At 39.3% G+C, this 15,639-nt stretch overlaps 1 protein-coding gene across 1 annotated transcript; it reads right to left on the reverse strand.

The window, feature by feature from the left end:
* Positions 1–3,775: 3,775 nt before the first annotated feature.
* Positions 3,776–5,493, reverse strand: LOC134470650 (profilin-2-like). Its single transcript, XM_063225742.1, has one exon. The coding sequence runs from the start codon at positions 5,460–5,462 to the stop codon at positions 5,040–5,042; it is 423 nt and encodes a 140-aa protein (XP_063081812.1). The 5' UTR covers positions 5,463–5,493; the 3' UTR covers positions 3,776–5,039.
* Positions 5,494–15,639: the final 10,146 nt, after the last annotated feature.

The raw sequence follows: 15,639 nt of genomic DNA on the forward strand, positions 1-15,639 counted from the left end.
GAGAAACAGTCCATGGCATGACAGGCAGGAGCAGCCACCTTCCTTCTGCTTTCTCTTTTGTATCATCCAGGTTAGAAGCCTGTTGGTTGGTGCCACTCACACCCAGGGTGAGACTTCCCTCAGTGAATCCAACACCTACACTCAGAACCTGCTAAACTAATTAGTGGACTAATCCAGTAATGCACACCCGCGATCTAGTCACTCCCAAAAGCCCCAGCTATGTGTGTGTGAGGCTTTGGTGGGACATCTAGATAGAAGCACACAGGTTGGAAGTCAGGGAAAACATAACTCAGACTGGTTTAACCAAAGGAGGAACTCTGGTAACTAAAAAGTCCCAGAGGCAGGATGGACTTTTGGTATAGCTAGATTTAGGAGCCTAAATGATACTAAGATATTGAGATATCTCTGCCTTACTGCCTCCCTCCCTTTCTCCCTCTTTCCCTCTCCCCACTATCCCTCTCCCTTTTTCTTGGTTCTTTTTTATGAGTTGATTCCATTCACAGACAAGTTTTTGTGGTTTTGATGACTTCCAGAAGAACCCAATATACATTATTTTAGATCTACATCCAACAGAAAAAGCAAAATATTTTTTGTCTCAGAATTCCCAGTAAAAGTCTCATCGCACATTTGCACCTCATAGACTCTCATTGGGTCATGCAGTTACCTCTGAACCAATCATTTTGACCGGAAGAGTTGAATGTTCTGATTGGCTCCAGCTTGTGCCCCATGTTCTTACTCTAGGCTGCAGATGGAGCCCCATCTGAAGCACATGGGCTGCAAATAGGTAGTTCAGAATATTTTTGCCTGAAGAGTGCATAGATTCAGGCTGGCAAAAACTGTGTATGTCCAACATTTAGAGCCTAGTAAGGGACATGACTCTGACAATTTTTGGAAAATTTGAAGAGTTATTCAGGGAAGAGAAGAACTAGGCAGGAGAGAAATGAATGGGTTTTGTGCATGTGAAGGGTAGCCTGTGGAGTGACGGCGAGTGCCCGCTTGATGATGATGGTTCCAGTCCTGGGCAGATGCAATGCTCAGCTCCCTATTTGTTCCTGTTTCCTTTAAGGCTCTTGTACTGGTGAGGTCTCATGCCCATGTACTAAGGTCAGGTGCAAACAGCAGTTTGACTTGGAAGTAGATGGAAGCTGGCATTCCATTCCATTCTTAGATCCTGTTTTATTCCTTTAAAATGAACATTTATTACTCTTTTAAAATTAAAAAATAAAGTGTGTCTATAAAAAGGTATATGCAGAAAATTCTTCATAGATACACAATAATTATGAGGTTACCAGAGGAATGAACATTAAAATTACTTATACTTTTATAACTTAGATGTAACTCCCTTTAATATTTTGGTTTAAATCCATCCTGGCTTTTTTTTTAATGCAGGGGGTACATTGGTTGTATATTATGTACCCACATACACATATTTTTAAAACAAAATTCTAGATCTTATATACAATACCCTCTAGAATTTTTTCCACTTAACAATATATCATAGACATTTTCCTGTTCATTAAGTGGTTTTAGAAAATACGAGTTTTAATGATTTCATAGTGTTCTACTATATGTATGTAGCATATTTAACTTAAATAATGCCCTATTATTTGGTGTCCTGGATGTTTGGAAGTTTCCTATATTATAAATAAATTTGAAATAAACATCCATATGCATAAACCCAGCTCTATTAATTTGTCTCAAGCATAGTTTTAATACATATTGTAATACTTATTGCTAATTTGCTGGCAGTCTTTTATTTTAAAATGTGTTTTCATTATAAAGTCCTTACATATTCTTAAAATACTTTAAATTTATTAGAGGGTATTAAGTAAATAGCAAAGGCATCCAGCCACTTTTCTTAAAGATAATTTCTGTTAGCACTCTTAACATATTCTTTCAGAACATTTTCTGTGTTAGCACACATGACGTATGCACCCAAGCATTCATATCAGTTTGGTGACTTTGCCACTCTTCTCTAAACCTAACCTTAACCTGAATCCCAACTCTTCCTTTTCTCTTTTCTTCCACAAATCTTCTTCACGTCCCAGTTATGCTGGATACAATGCTAGAACACAGTCACTGATCATATCTGAGGATTTTCAATAGACAGAGTTAGTATTTGCTTAAAGAAACAGAATATACAATAAATTCATACTGACTTCCAATTAAATCATGGCTGAACACTTACATCTGTATTTCCTTTTCCCTTTGCTGAGAATCTTGGTTCCTAAATACATGAACATGATTATTCTTTAGATTTATTCTTGTTCAGGGATATCGCTCAGTGGCACAGCACCTGCCTGGCAAATGCAAGGTAATGGGTTTGATTCCAGTACCCCCCTAAAAAAAAACCCCAAAACACATAGATTTATTCTGCAATATACCGCAATACATATACAACAGCCTAGGAATAATAACATCTTTGTGTATACTATCAATATGATTCATGGAAACAATTTAAGTTTTTTGTTGAGAAAATTATTATAATAAAATTCACCTTTTTATGAATTTACAGTGTACAATTCAGTGGTTAAAGTACAGCCATAATGTTGTGCCCCCATCACCACTATCTGGTTCTAAAACATTTTCATCCCTCCAAATACAAACTCTGTGCCCAGTAAGCATTTACTGCCCATTCTGTCTTCCTCCTAAACCTCTGAAAACCAGATTAACTTCTTTCTGTTTCTACATATGTGCCTATTCTGGACATTTTATATAAATGCAATCATATTAAATGTAGTCTTTTATGTCTGCCTTCTTTCACTTAACATAATGTTTTTTAACTTTATACTGTAGTGTGTATCAGTGCCTCATTCCTTTTTAAGACTGAATCATATTTTCTTGTATGAGTTTTAAAGTTGTTTCTACATTTTGACAATTGTGAATAATGCTACTATGAACATTCACGTACAAATTTTGTTTGAATACTTGTTTTCAACTCTATGAGTATGCTATTATTTTTTGCAGTTTTTTTTTTATTCTTGAGGTCCGAGCTAAATTGTATGTTTCAAGGAGAGTTAAAACATTCCCATGTGGTTATAATACAAAATTAGCTGAATATGTATTTAGATTCACTTATTTTATTTTCTTTGAGAGTTTAGGGCTTAGTTTTCATTTTGCTTGAAGATCAGTTTAGGATAAAAATCTTGAGCTCATTGTGTTTCTTTGAGAATCCTAAGTATGATACTTCATTGCCTTCTAGCATAAAGTTTAGGGAATAAAAAATCTAAAAACCATGCTTTTTTGCCCCTGCCTACTTCCACCCCTATGGGTTCTATGTCCTGGGGTTTCCTGATACCTAATTTTATTGTAGGTGTCTTCCATGATTTTCTGGTTTTTCTCTCTGTTTTGAGTAGATTTCTTGGCAATGGGGACTCTTGTGCTGGTGATCAAGTAGGGGAGTGTTCCCAGAAGAAAATGAAGAAAGGATACAGGAAACAGCAGGAAAAGAGGAAGAGCAAAGAGGTGGTCTCAGTATGGGCTGGGGAATTGTCCCATCTTTGGTAATGGGGCAACCTTTTGGCTTCATGTCATTGGCCATGAACTGCTCCCTGGAGGTGTCATGTCCTGGACAAGGAGTTCCCATTTAATTGAGAGAATTTCTTCAGCAAAAGAGAAGCAATGAGCCATTAGAGTGGGAAATACATGCATCGGCTTAATAAAGGGAGCCTGAGGACACCAACAGCATCTAATACCATCTGGGACACTCTTGTAGTTATTCTAATGTAATGGGGAGACTTGGGTGATTCTAGAAACATATTACTGTCTATCTCACTTTTCTTTTTTTTTTTTTTTTTTTGGTTGGAATAAATTTATTTCATCTGTCTGTAAACAAGGTGTTTAATAGTTATGGCATTTTTTTAAATGCATATTAAATCAGATGAGTTAGACTGTATCCCAGATGTAACAAAGTGCAGGGAAAGAAATGGACAAATCAGCAACAAGATTTGTTTAAATCTGTACATTATCCACAAGGCCCAAACAATAGAAGCAAATACTACAGTGTCCCTAAAGTAGTGCCATTCAAAAGAAACCCTTAATAGGTCAGTTAAAATCCATCTCACAATAGCAACAGTTCATTTTAACAATAGTATGGCACAGAATACATATGAAAAAACTCATCACAAGACAGCCAAGTCCACAATAATGCAACTTCATATAAAAACTCAAGCTGCAAATAAAAATTGGTCCTATGAAGAACAAACTGGACACACTCCAGATGGTTATGTTGGGATACCTAATGTCCATAATGGCAGCCTTTATAACTTTACTAAAGAATAGAACTGGTATGCAAAGAAAAAGGAACAAAAATCTGAGCTATTGCAATGATGGAATGTCCTTGGGGATTCAATCAGTATCATTACTATAAGATCATGGGAGGAAGTGCCTTTTGCTCTTGTTTTGCAGATGCACTTTTCATTATGTCCCACAGACACTATGAAAAAATGTTAAGTGCAACCACAATACTAAAAGCAAACTATGCAGCTCTCAATAGTTCATCAACAAAGGGGGTATTAATTGGTTAAATAAACCAGGCACTGCATTAAAAAGAAAAAAGGATAGAAGCAAACCAAATACCGTATGTGCAAAGAAAGTGTTGAGAAAAGAGTGAAGATGCATGCACTTTTTCCTCCCAACCATGCGCTACAAAAGGAAGACTAAATGAGCCAAGTAAATGCTCAAAGTGCTGAAAAGACATTGATCAAATTAGAGATTGTACAACCGGCACCTTGCTTAATATTAACTTATTTAGTAATCAATATCCCATTAATTGCTAAGACAAAGTGATGCCCAACTTGGCATGCCCCCTCCCCCCAATTTCAAGGTATCATGCAAATCATTATTGTGCTGCAATTATGTTGCCAGATAAAGGTTGGTTACATACAATGGTTAACATACAAATGATCCATTGGGCAAACAGGAATGGTGACATTAGAAAATAGGTAAAGAAAACTAGCTACCATCTATAGTCTGGTAGCACTGTGACCATAATTAGGATGGTGGTGAAGACAGTTGCTAGGAAGATGGGGAGAGGCTGCTTACACATCAGACCTCCTCAGGTATAAAGCGAGTTCATATGCTTTCTTGTTAAGTGTGCCTCCGTGGACACCTTCCTTTCCCATGACTATAACCAATGCTCTACCAGCTCTCCCGACAGCAACATTGTACGTTGGCTCCCCACCTTGACTCTTTGTCCGGATGTCCATTGTGCAGTCACCATCGACATATAGACTATCTCTGATCACTGAACACTTCTTTGCACCAAGAGTCAAACCGTTGGTAAAGAAACCTTCCCGGTCTTTTCCTACAATCATGTCTATTTCTATTGGCGTAATGCTCTGGAAGACGCCCCCGGCCGTGGCTGCCCAGACGTATTTGGCGTCGCAGTAGCCGACAATGGCGGCCTCCTGGCAGCAGCCATCGCACATCAGGTTATCCACGTAGCTCTGCCAACCGGCCATCTTCGAGCCCTTCGCACTGCAGCGGGGACGGCAAGGCTATCTCACTTTTCTAGAATCTCAGTTATCCTTGTGTGTGTGTGGTCTTTCTTCTTGCAGAAAACACCATTATCTCTCCTTTTTCACAGAGCCTTCCTGAGAGAAATAGAATCCTACAATAATAAATAAAGAATTACGCAAGGATTTCCTTGAGGTGAGACTTTATGTCTTTTTTGGTGTGGAGTCTTCAGTGCTTCACACAGTGCCTGTGGTCGACATAACTAACTGGTCAGAGAGGCTTGCCTTGATGGTACAAAGGGGAAAGGAATCTGTTACTTATTCTTGGAAAAATCTCTGCCAGGTCACAAAGTGTTGAGAACAATTCAGATACAAGGAAAAGCCCTTTTGGTAACTACAACACCTGGTCTATTATCTAACTTAAATATTTTCTTCTTTCCTTTGAAGAAGAAGAGCTGGGCATGGGTAGAGCTCTCACCAGTTCTACAGCTTGCTTCTGCCTTTGTAGCAGTTTGGTCCCTTCGGGTGGGAGGAGGCGGGGTGGAAGGAGATAGCAGGGAGACAGTGGGACAGCAGTGGGGAAGCTATTGTGCAACAAATGCAGTCACCTCCTGGGTTGCTGTCCCCTGAGCAGGAGGGGGCTCCTGGCTCACCCTCACAGGGCATCTCTGGGGGTGTCCTGGGAGCCTCTCACTTGGGTCTCTGAGTTCCTTCTATTTTTAGCCTCCTGGCTGCACCTTGGTCCTTTCATGAGATGTTAATGGGCAGAAAATCCCTTAAAGATGACACAAACCAGCTCCTTTTTGTGGGAGTCATGTTAGGATCCAGAAAACGCATTCCTTTACGCATTCCCTCCGTCAGTATGAAGACTACTTGTTCCCAACCAAGTCTTTCTTCACTCTGCTCCCAGGCATGGAAGCTACATGCTTCTCATTCTGTTGGACTTCTCTTGAGGTCACTAAACTCCAGGACACATTTTGAACTCTCAGAGTCTCTTGATTTGAAGTGAGGAGGCAAACTCCTTTCACCTTGAGATCGGATGTAGGAGAACACAGCCCTCCAACAAATACTCATCACAAAATCTTCATTGCACCCCGCTCAAACCTGAACCTTGTTTTTGATGTCCAGAGTTATGAGGTAGGCAAATGCCTACTGATTCAGTTTCTACTGGTCCAGTTTAAGACTTTTTTTTGTACAGGTGATGTTATAACTTAGGCTGTTGGCTTAATTCCAAGAAAAAAATTAACTAAAGTCCTGTTCTTTAGCCATTCGATAAATATTTGTTTGGTAGCTCTCTTGTATAGGATTTTAGTTTTGTTTTTAACTGAGAGAAGCTAATCTTGTTTGTTCTTTTTGGGGGCAAATGTAGGGTGCAGTCTGGATATTTTCCTGGAATTAGATGACTTAACCAAGGTCATCTCCCCAATTGCATTCATGCGCAAAGCCCTGTAAAAGGAAAGAGAGACCATTCACCTGAGGCTCCTTGAGGCTTCCTCAGAGAACAAGAATCAGTGTACAAATTTCTAGTCTTCTACATAAATAGAGAGCCCAGTGGAAGGATGTGTGGAGAGCCTGTCTAAAACTCAGTGGTAGCGAGAAGAGCTTTGGAAATCATGAAATATAATCAAATTGGAGAAGAGGGCACTGAATTTTGATGACCTAAGTTTAACCAGAAGTTGTAAAAATTTCTTCTGGAATTGAGAGCAGAGACTCAAATTGATACTTGTACACCAACATTCATGGCAGCATTCAGCAAAGCTGAAAGGTAGAAGCAAGTGGAGTGTCTATCAACACACGAGTGGAACTGGTCTATTTATGCAATGAGATACTGTCCAGTTTTTAAAAGGAAATTCTGACACATGCTATAATGAACCGTCAATGAACTCAGCAAATATTGTGAATGCAGAAAAGTCAGCCACAAAGGATAACAGTGTTATCCTGCTTATAGGAGGTATCTAGCATAGGAAACTCCATAGAAACAGAAGGTAGAATGGTGGTTGCCAAGGACTATGGTGTGGGACAAGGAGTTATGCTTAATGGTACAGACTTTCTGTTTGGTATGCTAAAAACTATATGAATGGTGGTGCCATAGAAGTGAGTACCTAAAAATGCTAAAAATGGTAAACTTGCATTATGTTTATTTATAGCAATAAAAAGTTATCTTTAGACCCACCCACACATTGTGCCCTAGAAAATACTGGTCTGAGATTCAATAATTGAAGGAGTACACAGGTAGTGTGATCAGCCTGATTAGCATGTGGGAAGGGGGCTAAGTATTATTTAGAATAGGGTCAATGGTTTTGTCTAGAAGTCAGCTCCAAAACTGGCCACTGTGGAGTAGCCTATTTTACCAGGCCTACTATGTTAACACTACTTTCTCTGGAATGTCAAGCATCAGAATCAGCCAGCAGCTACCCCACTGGGATGTGGAGGTTGGATAAGATGCTCTGATGGACTACTCAATGCCTCAGGGTAATCTGAATAATTTAGAGGTTAGGAGAATTTCCTATAGAGATGTATTGTCTCCTACTAATCCATCAGGTAGAATTCTTGACTATTATTTGAAGAGATGATCAGGCCACAAGAGGGCAATGCTTAACACAAAGGAATGTATTGCCAGTGGAGGGATTTCAAGGAAAGATTGTGAAGATACTTTTTTTGAAGGGGGGTTCTATAAGTTATATTTATATATTTTACCCACTCTATCTCTAAACATGACAGCGAATGTGTGTGTGTGTGTGTGTGTGTGTGTGTGTGTGCATGTGAGAGAGAGAGAGAGAGAGAGAGAGAGAGTTTTCAAGAAAAACTGGGGGAAGAGGGACTGACGAAAAAGGAAGCAGACCAGACCTGTCTATGTTCTGTCTTTAATAAGGAAGAAGGGCCCGAGCGGGAATTTTATGACTGGGTGGCTGTCTGAACTCAACTAGACAGGAATCATCTTTCAAAGCCATCCTGAGTTGCCTTTAACACTCTCTCCAGAATAGCAGCAACATCAGCAGGAGCTTTGCAGGTCAGGCCAACTCTGTTTCCCTGACAATAAGATTACTCTAGCTAGACTCAGGTATTGCCTAACCAAGTTAGGCACAGAATAATTTAAAGCCTCAGCACTGTGGATTTGGAAATCAGCTGAAGGAATGACAGGCTAAAGGCTGATTTATGCTTTATTTGACTTGGAAGGGTAAAAGGAAGAATAATTGAGCATGTGGGTTTTGGAAAAAATTGGTATAACAGCATCTTGGAGAGGATTGTTATTTTCCCTGAATCTCATGATATTACAGGCTCTGCTCTTATAAGTTGGACAGTATTTTTATGTTTGTTCTCGTTAATGTTAATAAAAAATTTACTCTCTGTATAAAATGCTTCGTAGAGGGGTACCAGGTACCTCTGAAGATATACTCATCTACTCATGCATCCACCCATCTGTCCTCCCATGTATTCACTCATCCACTCACTCACTTACCCACTCAATATGCAGCTATGTATCCATCCATCCACCCACCCACCCACACATCCACACATCCATACCTCCATGTGTCCATCCACTTTTTAAAATCTCTCCAATTTAGTAACCTTTCTCCATTCTGGTTTCCTTCATTCATGTCTGTAACAGTCTCCTCACTGATCTCCTTGCCTCTCATTTCACATGTTTTGCCCACACTGAATAATCTTTGCATACTGCAGCTTCCTCATTTGAAATAATCATGGTAATAAAATTTACTTCTCTGGTTTATTGCATATAGGATCATTACTTATTTACTCAACTCAGCTGTTCACTGAACTTTTAGTTCAGCTGTCAGTTCTGCTGTAGGATTCAGCAGCAAACAAGACAAATAGCATCTTGCCCTTGGGGGACTTCCATTCAGTGGGATAGGCAGGAGGTAACTACACAGTCACATAAATGTATGCTGCAATACCAAGTAGTGATAAATGTTCAGAAGAAAACCAGTGATAGGCATGAAGTGCTCAGCACCAGGGCTGGCATATATAAGTGTTTAGCTAATGGTAGTTGTCATGTTTTCAGTTATTATTATCATGGAATTAACCTACCAAAAGTCTTTCAATAATAGTTGTAATTATTGAGCAGTTATTGAGCACTTAATATGAATCAACGATTATGCTGAGCATTTTAATCTCCCAGTGATATTTTGAAATAAATGTGAGCATTTCCTTCATTTCAGATGTGGAATCTGGGGCACACTTTTTCATTATCTTTAAGAGAATGGTCAAACTCCATAATTGGGTATCCAAGTATTTTTGAGGGGCAGGAGGCAGATCTGGCTGTGCCTATTTCTGGCCTTATACCTTACTGAACTCTTTACTTATTGCCTTTTAACTCATTTTCCAAGAATCAATTCAGGCACCATTTTCTGCAGAGAGTTTGTTCTTACTACTCCTCTTCCTGTTCTCTGCAAACCCTGCCAGGGTCATGGGCTTTGCCTCCGTTGCTACAACTTCCCTGTTGTGGGTCTCATCCACAGTGCTGTAGTCACCTTCAGTACACCTGCCAGCATCCACCTGCTGCTTTGTGGAAAATGTGACTCCTCTGAGGATATGTGACTCTTGTCTCTTTCTCTCAAACCTCAGGATCTAGCTCAATGCTAGGCACCTGGTAGGTGCTCCATAATTGAATGCCTTCATATTATATGTTTGAATCTTTTGTCTGCCTAGGAGCAAGACTCCTCATGGGGCAGGTGTATAGATTGAGGAGGGGTTCCTTGGGACCTAGTATGGGCAAGGAATGTTAGAAAGAGGTTCTAATTCTGAGCTGTGGGAACCATATCTGGATATTCGGTCTAATTATACCACTACTAGATGGCACAAATAGTTGAGAGTCCATTTCCAAAGCCTGCCCAGACCTCCTGTCTTGCCTGTCTCCACCATGAATAAAACCACTTGTATTTCCTAGGTCTTCTGGAGGCCAAGAGATAGCTGTATGGGAGCTTAGGTATTTGAGCTAGGGAGAGCTTAGATATTTGAGCAAAGGTGTCCATACATATGTTCAAAGCTTCTGATGGATCTGGGAGGAGGCTAGGAAGGGTCTGGAGCTTCTGCTTATATTTTCACCATCTTTTTGGGTCACTAAAGCAAAATACTGCAGTCTAAATGGCACAAGCATCAGAAATTAATATTCTCACAATTCAGGAGGCTGGCAGTCCAAGGTAAAGTTGCTTATGGAATTGGTTTCCTCAGAAACCCTGCCTTTTGTGTATAGATGGCCACACATAGCCTTTCTTCTATGCCTACTTGTCCCTGGGGTTTCTTCATCTTCTATAAGGACACCAATCTTATTGGGTCCTACTTCTATTAGGGCACCCCTTATAGGGTCCTACTCTTATGACACAATGCAACCTCAATTACCTGCCTAAAGATCCTATTTCCAAATAACTGTCACACTGAAGATTTGGGTTTCTTTATATGAATTTTTTTGGAGGGGGTGTACAATTCAGTCTGTAACTATATTTCTACCCTTAGGACCCTCCAAGTGTCAGGGCTATTTTTGATTGCTATGAAGTTCACAGAGCCTAACCTAATTCCTGGTATGAATGGAATGGAAAAGTCTGTAATCTCTCTGAACTCCCTTGTCCAAGTTTAGCTGTGATGAGTCATCCATTGACCCAATTTACTGCTGTTTTCTAGGGCTAGAAGGCCCAAATCAGCAGTTTCTTCACTTGTCTTCCTTCTATTCCCATCCTATGGACATGGAGTCCTTTCATTTCCTAATATACACTGTTCTTCCTGTGCACATACTCTTACCTCTGCTTGGAATACTATCCCTATCACTTTTTTTTCCCTCTCCTTTTCTGGTTAACTCAAACTTCTTTAAGATCAGTGTCAGAGAGGCATCAGTCTCAGTAGACTAGGTTCTCACTGCTTTTCCTCCTGCACAGCAATTCATATCACGCTTCACTGTTAGCACTTGTCTAAGTATCCGCTGTCCTTCTAGTTCATGAGCCCCTGTGAGTAGGGGATCTTCAGAACCTGGGACAGCACCTGGCATCACATACTATTAACAATAGAATAGAATACAAAAATGAGCAAAACATAATCCTCCAATCCAATTTTTTTTATTTTTTATTTTTAAGAGAATAAAACCAAACAAAATAAAACCAATCAAAACAAAACAGTGAAAGTGATACAGGACTTCAAAACAAGATAATAGGAAATCAACAATGGCTACCATAATGTATCATGTTATCTTTGAAATAGCTGCCCATGACATCAGATATAATAAAATCAAACCAAACAGAGCAGAATAAAACCAATCAAAACAAAACAATGAAAATAATACAGGACTGTCATGGTTTATGTCTGAGGCGCCCAGGCCTCATGAGTTTGCATTGTGCATTTGTGATTGGTTCATTGTCTAGTGCTTGGATTGATTGTGTCAGTGCTCCACCCACAAAGGGGTGGAGCCAGGATGTGATGTAATGGCAGGAAGAAGGTGTGTCTTGCTTTTTGCTGGTTCCTGTTTGCTGTTTGCAGCCACCATGAACTGCGGCCCAGCCATGCCCACCTGCCTTGGAGCCAACTGAGTGTGGACTGAAACCTCCAAAAACTGTAAGAAATAAACCTTTCCTTTCCCAACTTTGGGCTTCAGGTATTTTGTCTCAGCAACGAGTAAAAAGTAACTAAGACAAAGACTTTAGAACAAAATAATAGGGAACTGACAAGAGCTACCTTCCCTTTTTAGACATTTTTTCCTCTTTCACTTCACAATATCTATTGTACATTTTGGATCACATTTGCTCCTTCAGTTTTTTATATTGGGGAAACAACATGATGTTCATCTATGTGAGTCCAAACCATTTCACCCAAGAGCATGATCACAAGTTGCATCCATTTACCTACAAGAGCCTCATGATTCTCTGTCATTATTGCTGAGTAGCTTTCCATTGTATAAAAATGCCATATCTTTGTTATTCATTCTGCAGTTGATGGGCAAGTTATCCCTCCCTTTTTCTGGTCTCCTGTTGTGTAGAGCATTGTTTTCTCTCTTTTGACTTTCATTCTATTAATTTCCTTTTGAATTAATGTGTTTCTTGTATACAGCATATTAGTAGACCTTGTTTCTTGATCCATGCTTTTTATTGGTGAATTGAGGCCATCTATATTAATGGTTACAGCCAGCATGCACTGGTTTGTGTCTGTCATGCTTTTTTCCTATTATTGCCTCCCTACTTTTCCCTTTCATTCAATTGTCTGCCCCACTAGGTGATCCCACTCTGCTGCTATTCCTGGGCCCATGGTCATTTTATTCTCTCTATTCTAAAATGTCCTTTAGTACTCTTTGTAGGGTTGATTTGATTGTCATGAATTCCTTCAGTTGTCCTTTGTCATAGAAGTATCTTATTTCTGCAGTAATTTTTTTGTCTTTTTCCTTTTTATTGGTACCAGGGATCGAACTCATGACTGCCTGCTTACAAGACAGGCGCTTATGCCGCTGAGCTAAGTCCCCAGCCCCGTTCTGCAGTAATTTTGAAAGATAGTTTTGCAGGGTACATCAATCTGGGTTGGAAGTTGTTTTCTTTCAGGACTTGAAATATTTCATTCTAAACTCAACCTGATGGTGTGTATTGAGAAGTCTGTCATGATTCTGATGGGTTTTCCTTATAGATGATCTGTTTCTTTTCTCTAACACCCTTTAATACTCTGTTCTTCTGCGAATTCCTGGGATATTGATTATTATATGTCTGGGTGTAGATTTATTTTGATTATGGTTAGTTGGAGTTTCATAGTCCTCACTTATCTGTCTGTCAGGTCCTTTTCCAATGCTTGGAAATTTTTCTACTATTACTTCTGTAAATAATCTCTTCATGTGATTTGTGTTGATTCTTGCTTTTTCACTGACACCTATCAGTCTTATATTATTTTTCTTTGTGTTGTCTTATAGCCATTGAGTTGTTATTTCTTGGCTCCTTGTTATTTTAAGGGATCTTTCCTTTTGTGATTGCTAGCTGCCATCTTGTCCTCAAAGTCTGAAACTCTATCTTTAATTTCCTTCAAGCAGTTTTGTCAGCTTTCAATGGAGGTTTTAATTTCCTGGATAGCTCTTTGAGTCTGTTTCATGCTTTCCAATTCTTCTCCACATTGTTCATTAGAGGTTTCCATCATTTTTCTATGCTCCTCTTTTTTTTAAATCTATGTCTTCTTTAGATATGCTTAGCAACCCTTTTATTATGTCTGTCATTTTTTCTTTTACCTGAGATATTACTTCTGATCTGATTTCTTTTACTGCATCATGCAGTAGTTTCTTTACTTCAGTTGCCATCATCCCAGAAATTTCAGGTGTGAGACTTCCACTTTCTTCCATGTCTCTGTCTCCTGGACTTGTTCTGTTTGGGCTAGAAGCCAGAGAATTCCTTTTGCTCCTTTTTCCTGACATTTTTCTGGGTTCCTCTGGATGAGTGGGTTGTGGGATCCCAGGCATTTCCCTCACTGGGTACTCACACATTGTAGAGGGATGGGTCAGGCACCTGGGTTTCTCCTAATCCAAGTTCCCCAGAAGGTGGAGAAGTATATAGGGTAAGATTCTCCAGACATTCACAGCTTGTCCAAGGCATGGCTGGCTGGTTCTCCCCACTTTGACTGGATACCTATGGGAGAGTCCCAATGGTGGCTGAAATGTGTGCAGGGGCTGGGCTGACTCTCCAATTATTTGAAAGGAATTTTAACTGAAATAGCTTATCCAGCCCCCACCCCATGCTGGGTACGTAGTGACTAGACATTCTTTGCTGATTAACTAGCAAAATTATATCAGTTCAATCACAGAGTTGGCAAGAAAACTTCAAATACTCAATTTCATCTGGTACTCAACTTTCAAGTCCCAAACTCTCTCTAGGATCAGTAAATTTCAACCATATCTTCTATGTTTCTCTTATTCCTGTCATCAAGACAGAACAGGGTAGTATCACTTCTGATGAATGTCTATGCAGAGTGGTCCTAGAAATCCTTGAATTTTGGGGGACAACTAAATTATCTTACTAGAACACTATCCTTTTTTCTTTTAAAATTGAGATATATTTCACATATCATAAAATTTATCCCTTTAAATTATATATTCACAAAGTTGTGCAACAATCACCAATATCTATCTACTCAAGAACATTTTTATCACTCCCAAAAGAGACCCTATACCTATTAGCAGTCATATTATCCCCAATCTACATTTTTTAGCCATAGATTTTCCTGTTATCAACATTTTATATGAATGGAATTATATAGTAATTAACCTCTTGTCATTGGCTTCTTTCACTTATCATAATGTTTTCAATGCTCATCAAAATGGTAGCCTAATTTGTTTTTGAGAACAATGTAGTTCATGTTGGTATTGAACTCACTATGTGAGGCTGGTCTCAAACTCTCTGTTATCCTCTAACTTAGCTTCCCAAATGCCATTATACCTGGCTTTTCCATTCTTTCTTATAGCTTAATAATACTCTATTATACTCATGTAGCACATTTTTATTCACTCATTAGTTGATCAATATTTGGATTGTTTCTAGTATCATTTTCTCTTTAAAGGGGAGCAATGATATGCCCACTGCTTTAAATTTCCTCCATTGCTCAGTTTTAAATGAATCTTACCTCTTGGTTGAGGATTCTGCCTACTCTGTACCTGGTAAGCATGATGCCTGGGACAGAAGGGGTGTCCCAGAAGTGCATGTTGAGTGGAAGAACAAATCCATCAATGCATATTTGTCATAGGTGCTAACCATGTGCCAGACACTGCTCTAAGCCTTCATTCAATCCTTACTAGGTTAGATAAAATACTAAAATAATTTTGACCTGTTTCCTTTTACTCATTTTGATGTGGTTACTAGAAACTTTCAAATTGCCACAGTACATATTTGTGTAATGTTTCTGTTGGACAGCCTTTCTTAACATGTTCCTGATGTGGCCCTAATTTGTTTGTCTCACTGCCAGCTCTCTTGAACTTCTGCATGACTGTCCTATGAGGCAGATTTTTATTAATTTTATTAGTGAAACATCTATGTAAATAGCTAGGCCCATTTGTACCACTAGTGTACAAGCTGTTAAATGGAACAGACATACATGTACTGCTGATGATTCAAGTTAGTAGAAATGTGTTAAAACTCTGGCTTCTTTTGAGTTATGGACTGTGCCTTTCCTGTCTTTATCTGTAGACCCTGGCACACAGTAGGAGCATATTTGCCGCATACAT

Source organism: Cavia porcellus, unplaced genomic scaffold (genome assembly GCF_034190915.1).
Source record: "Cavia porcellus strain 051 isolate PalLab524CR breed Dunkin Hartley unplaced genomic scaffold, mCavPor4.1 scaffold_16, whole genome shotgun sequence".
Classification (NCBI taxonomy): Eukaryota; Metazoa; Chordata; class Mammalia; order Rodentia; family Caviidae; genus Cavia; species Cavia porcellus.

Coding starts and splice junctions, on each gene's coding strand:
- LOC134470650 (XM_063225742.1), bottom strand. CDS start 5,462: ATGGCCGGTTGGCAGAGCTACGTGGATAACCTGATGTGCGATGGCTGC.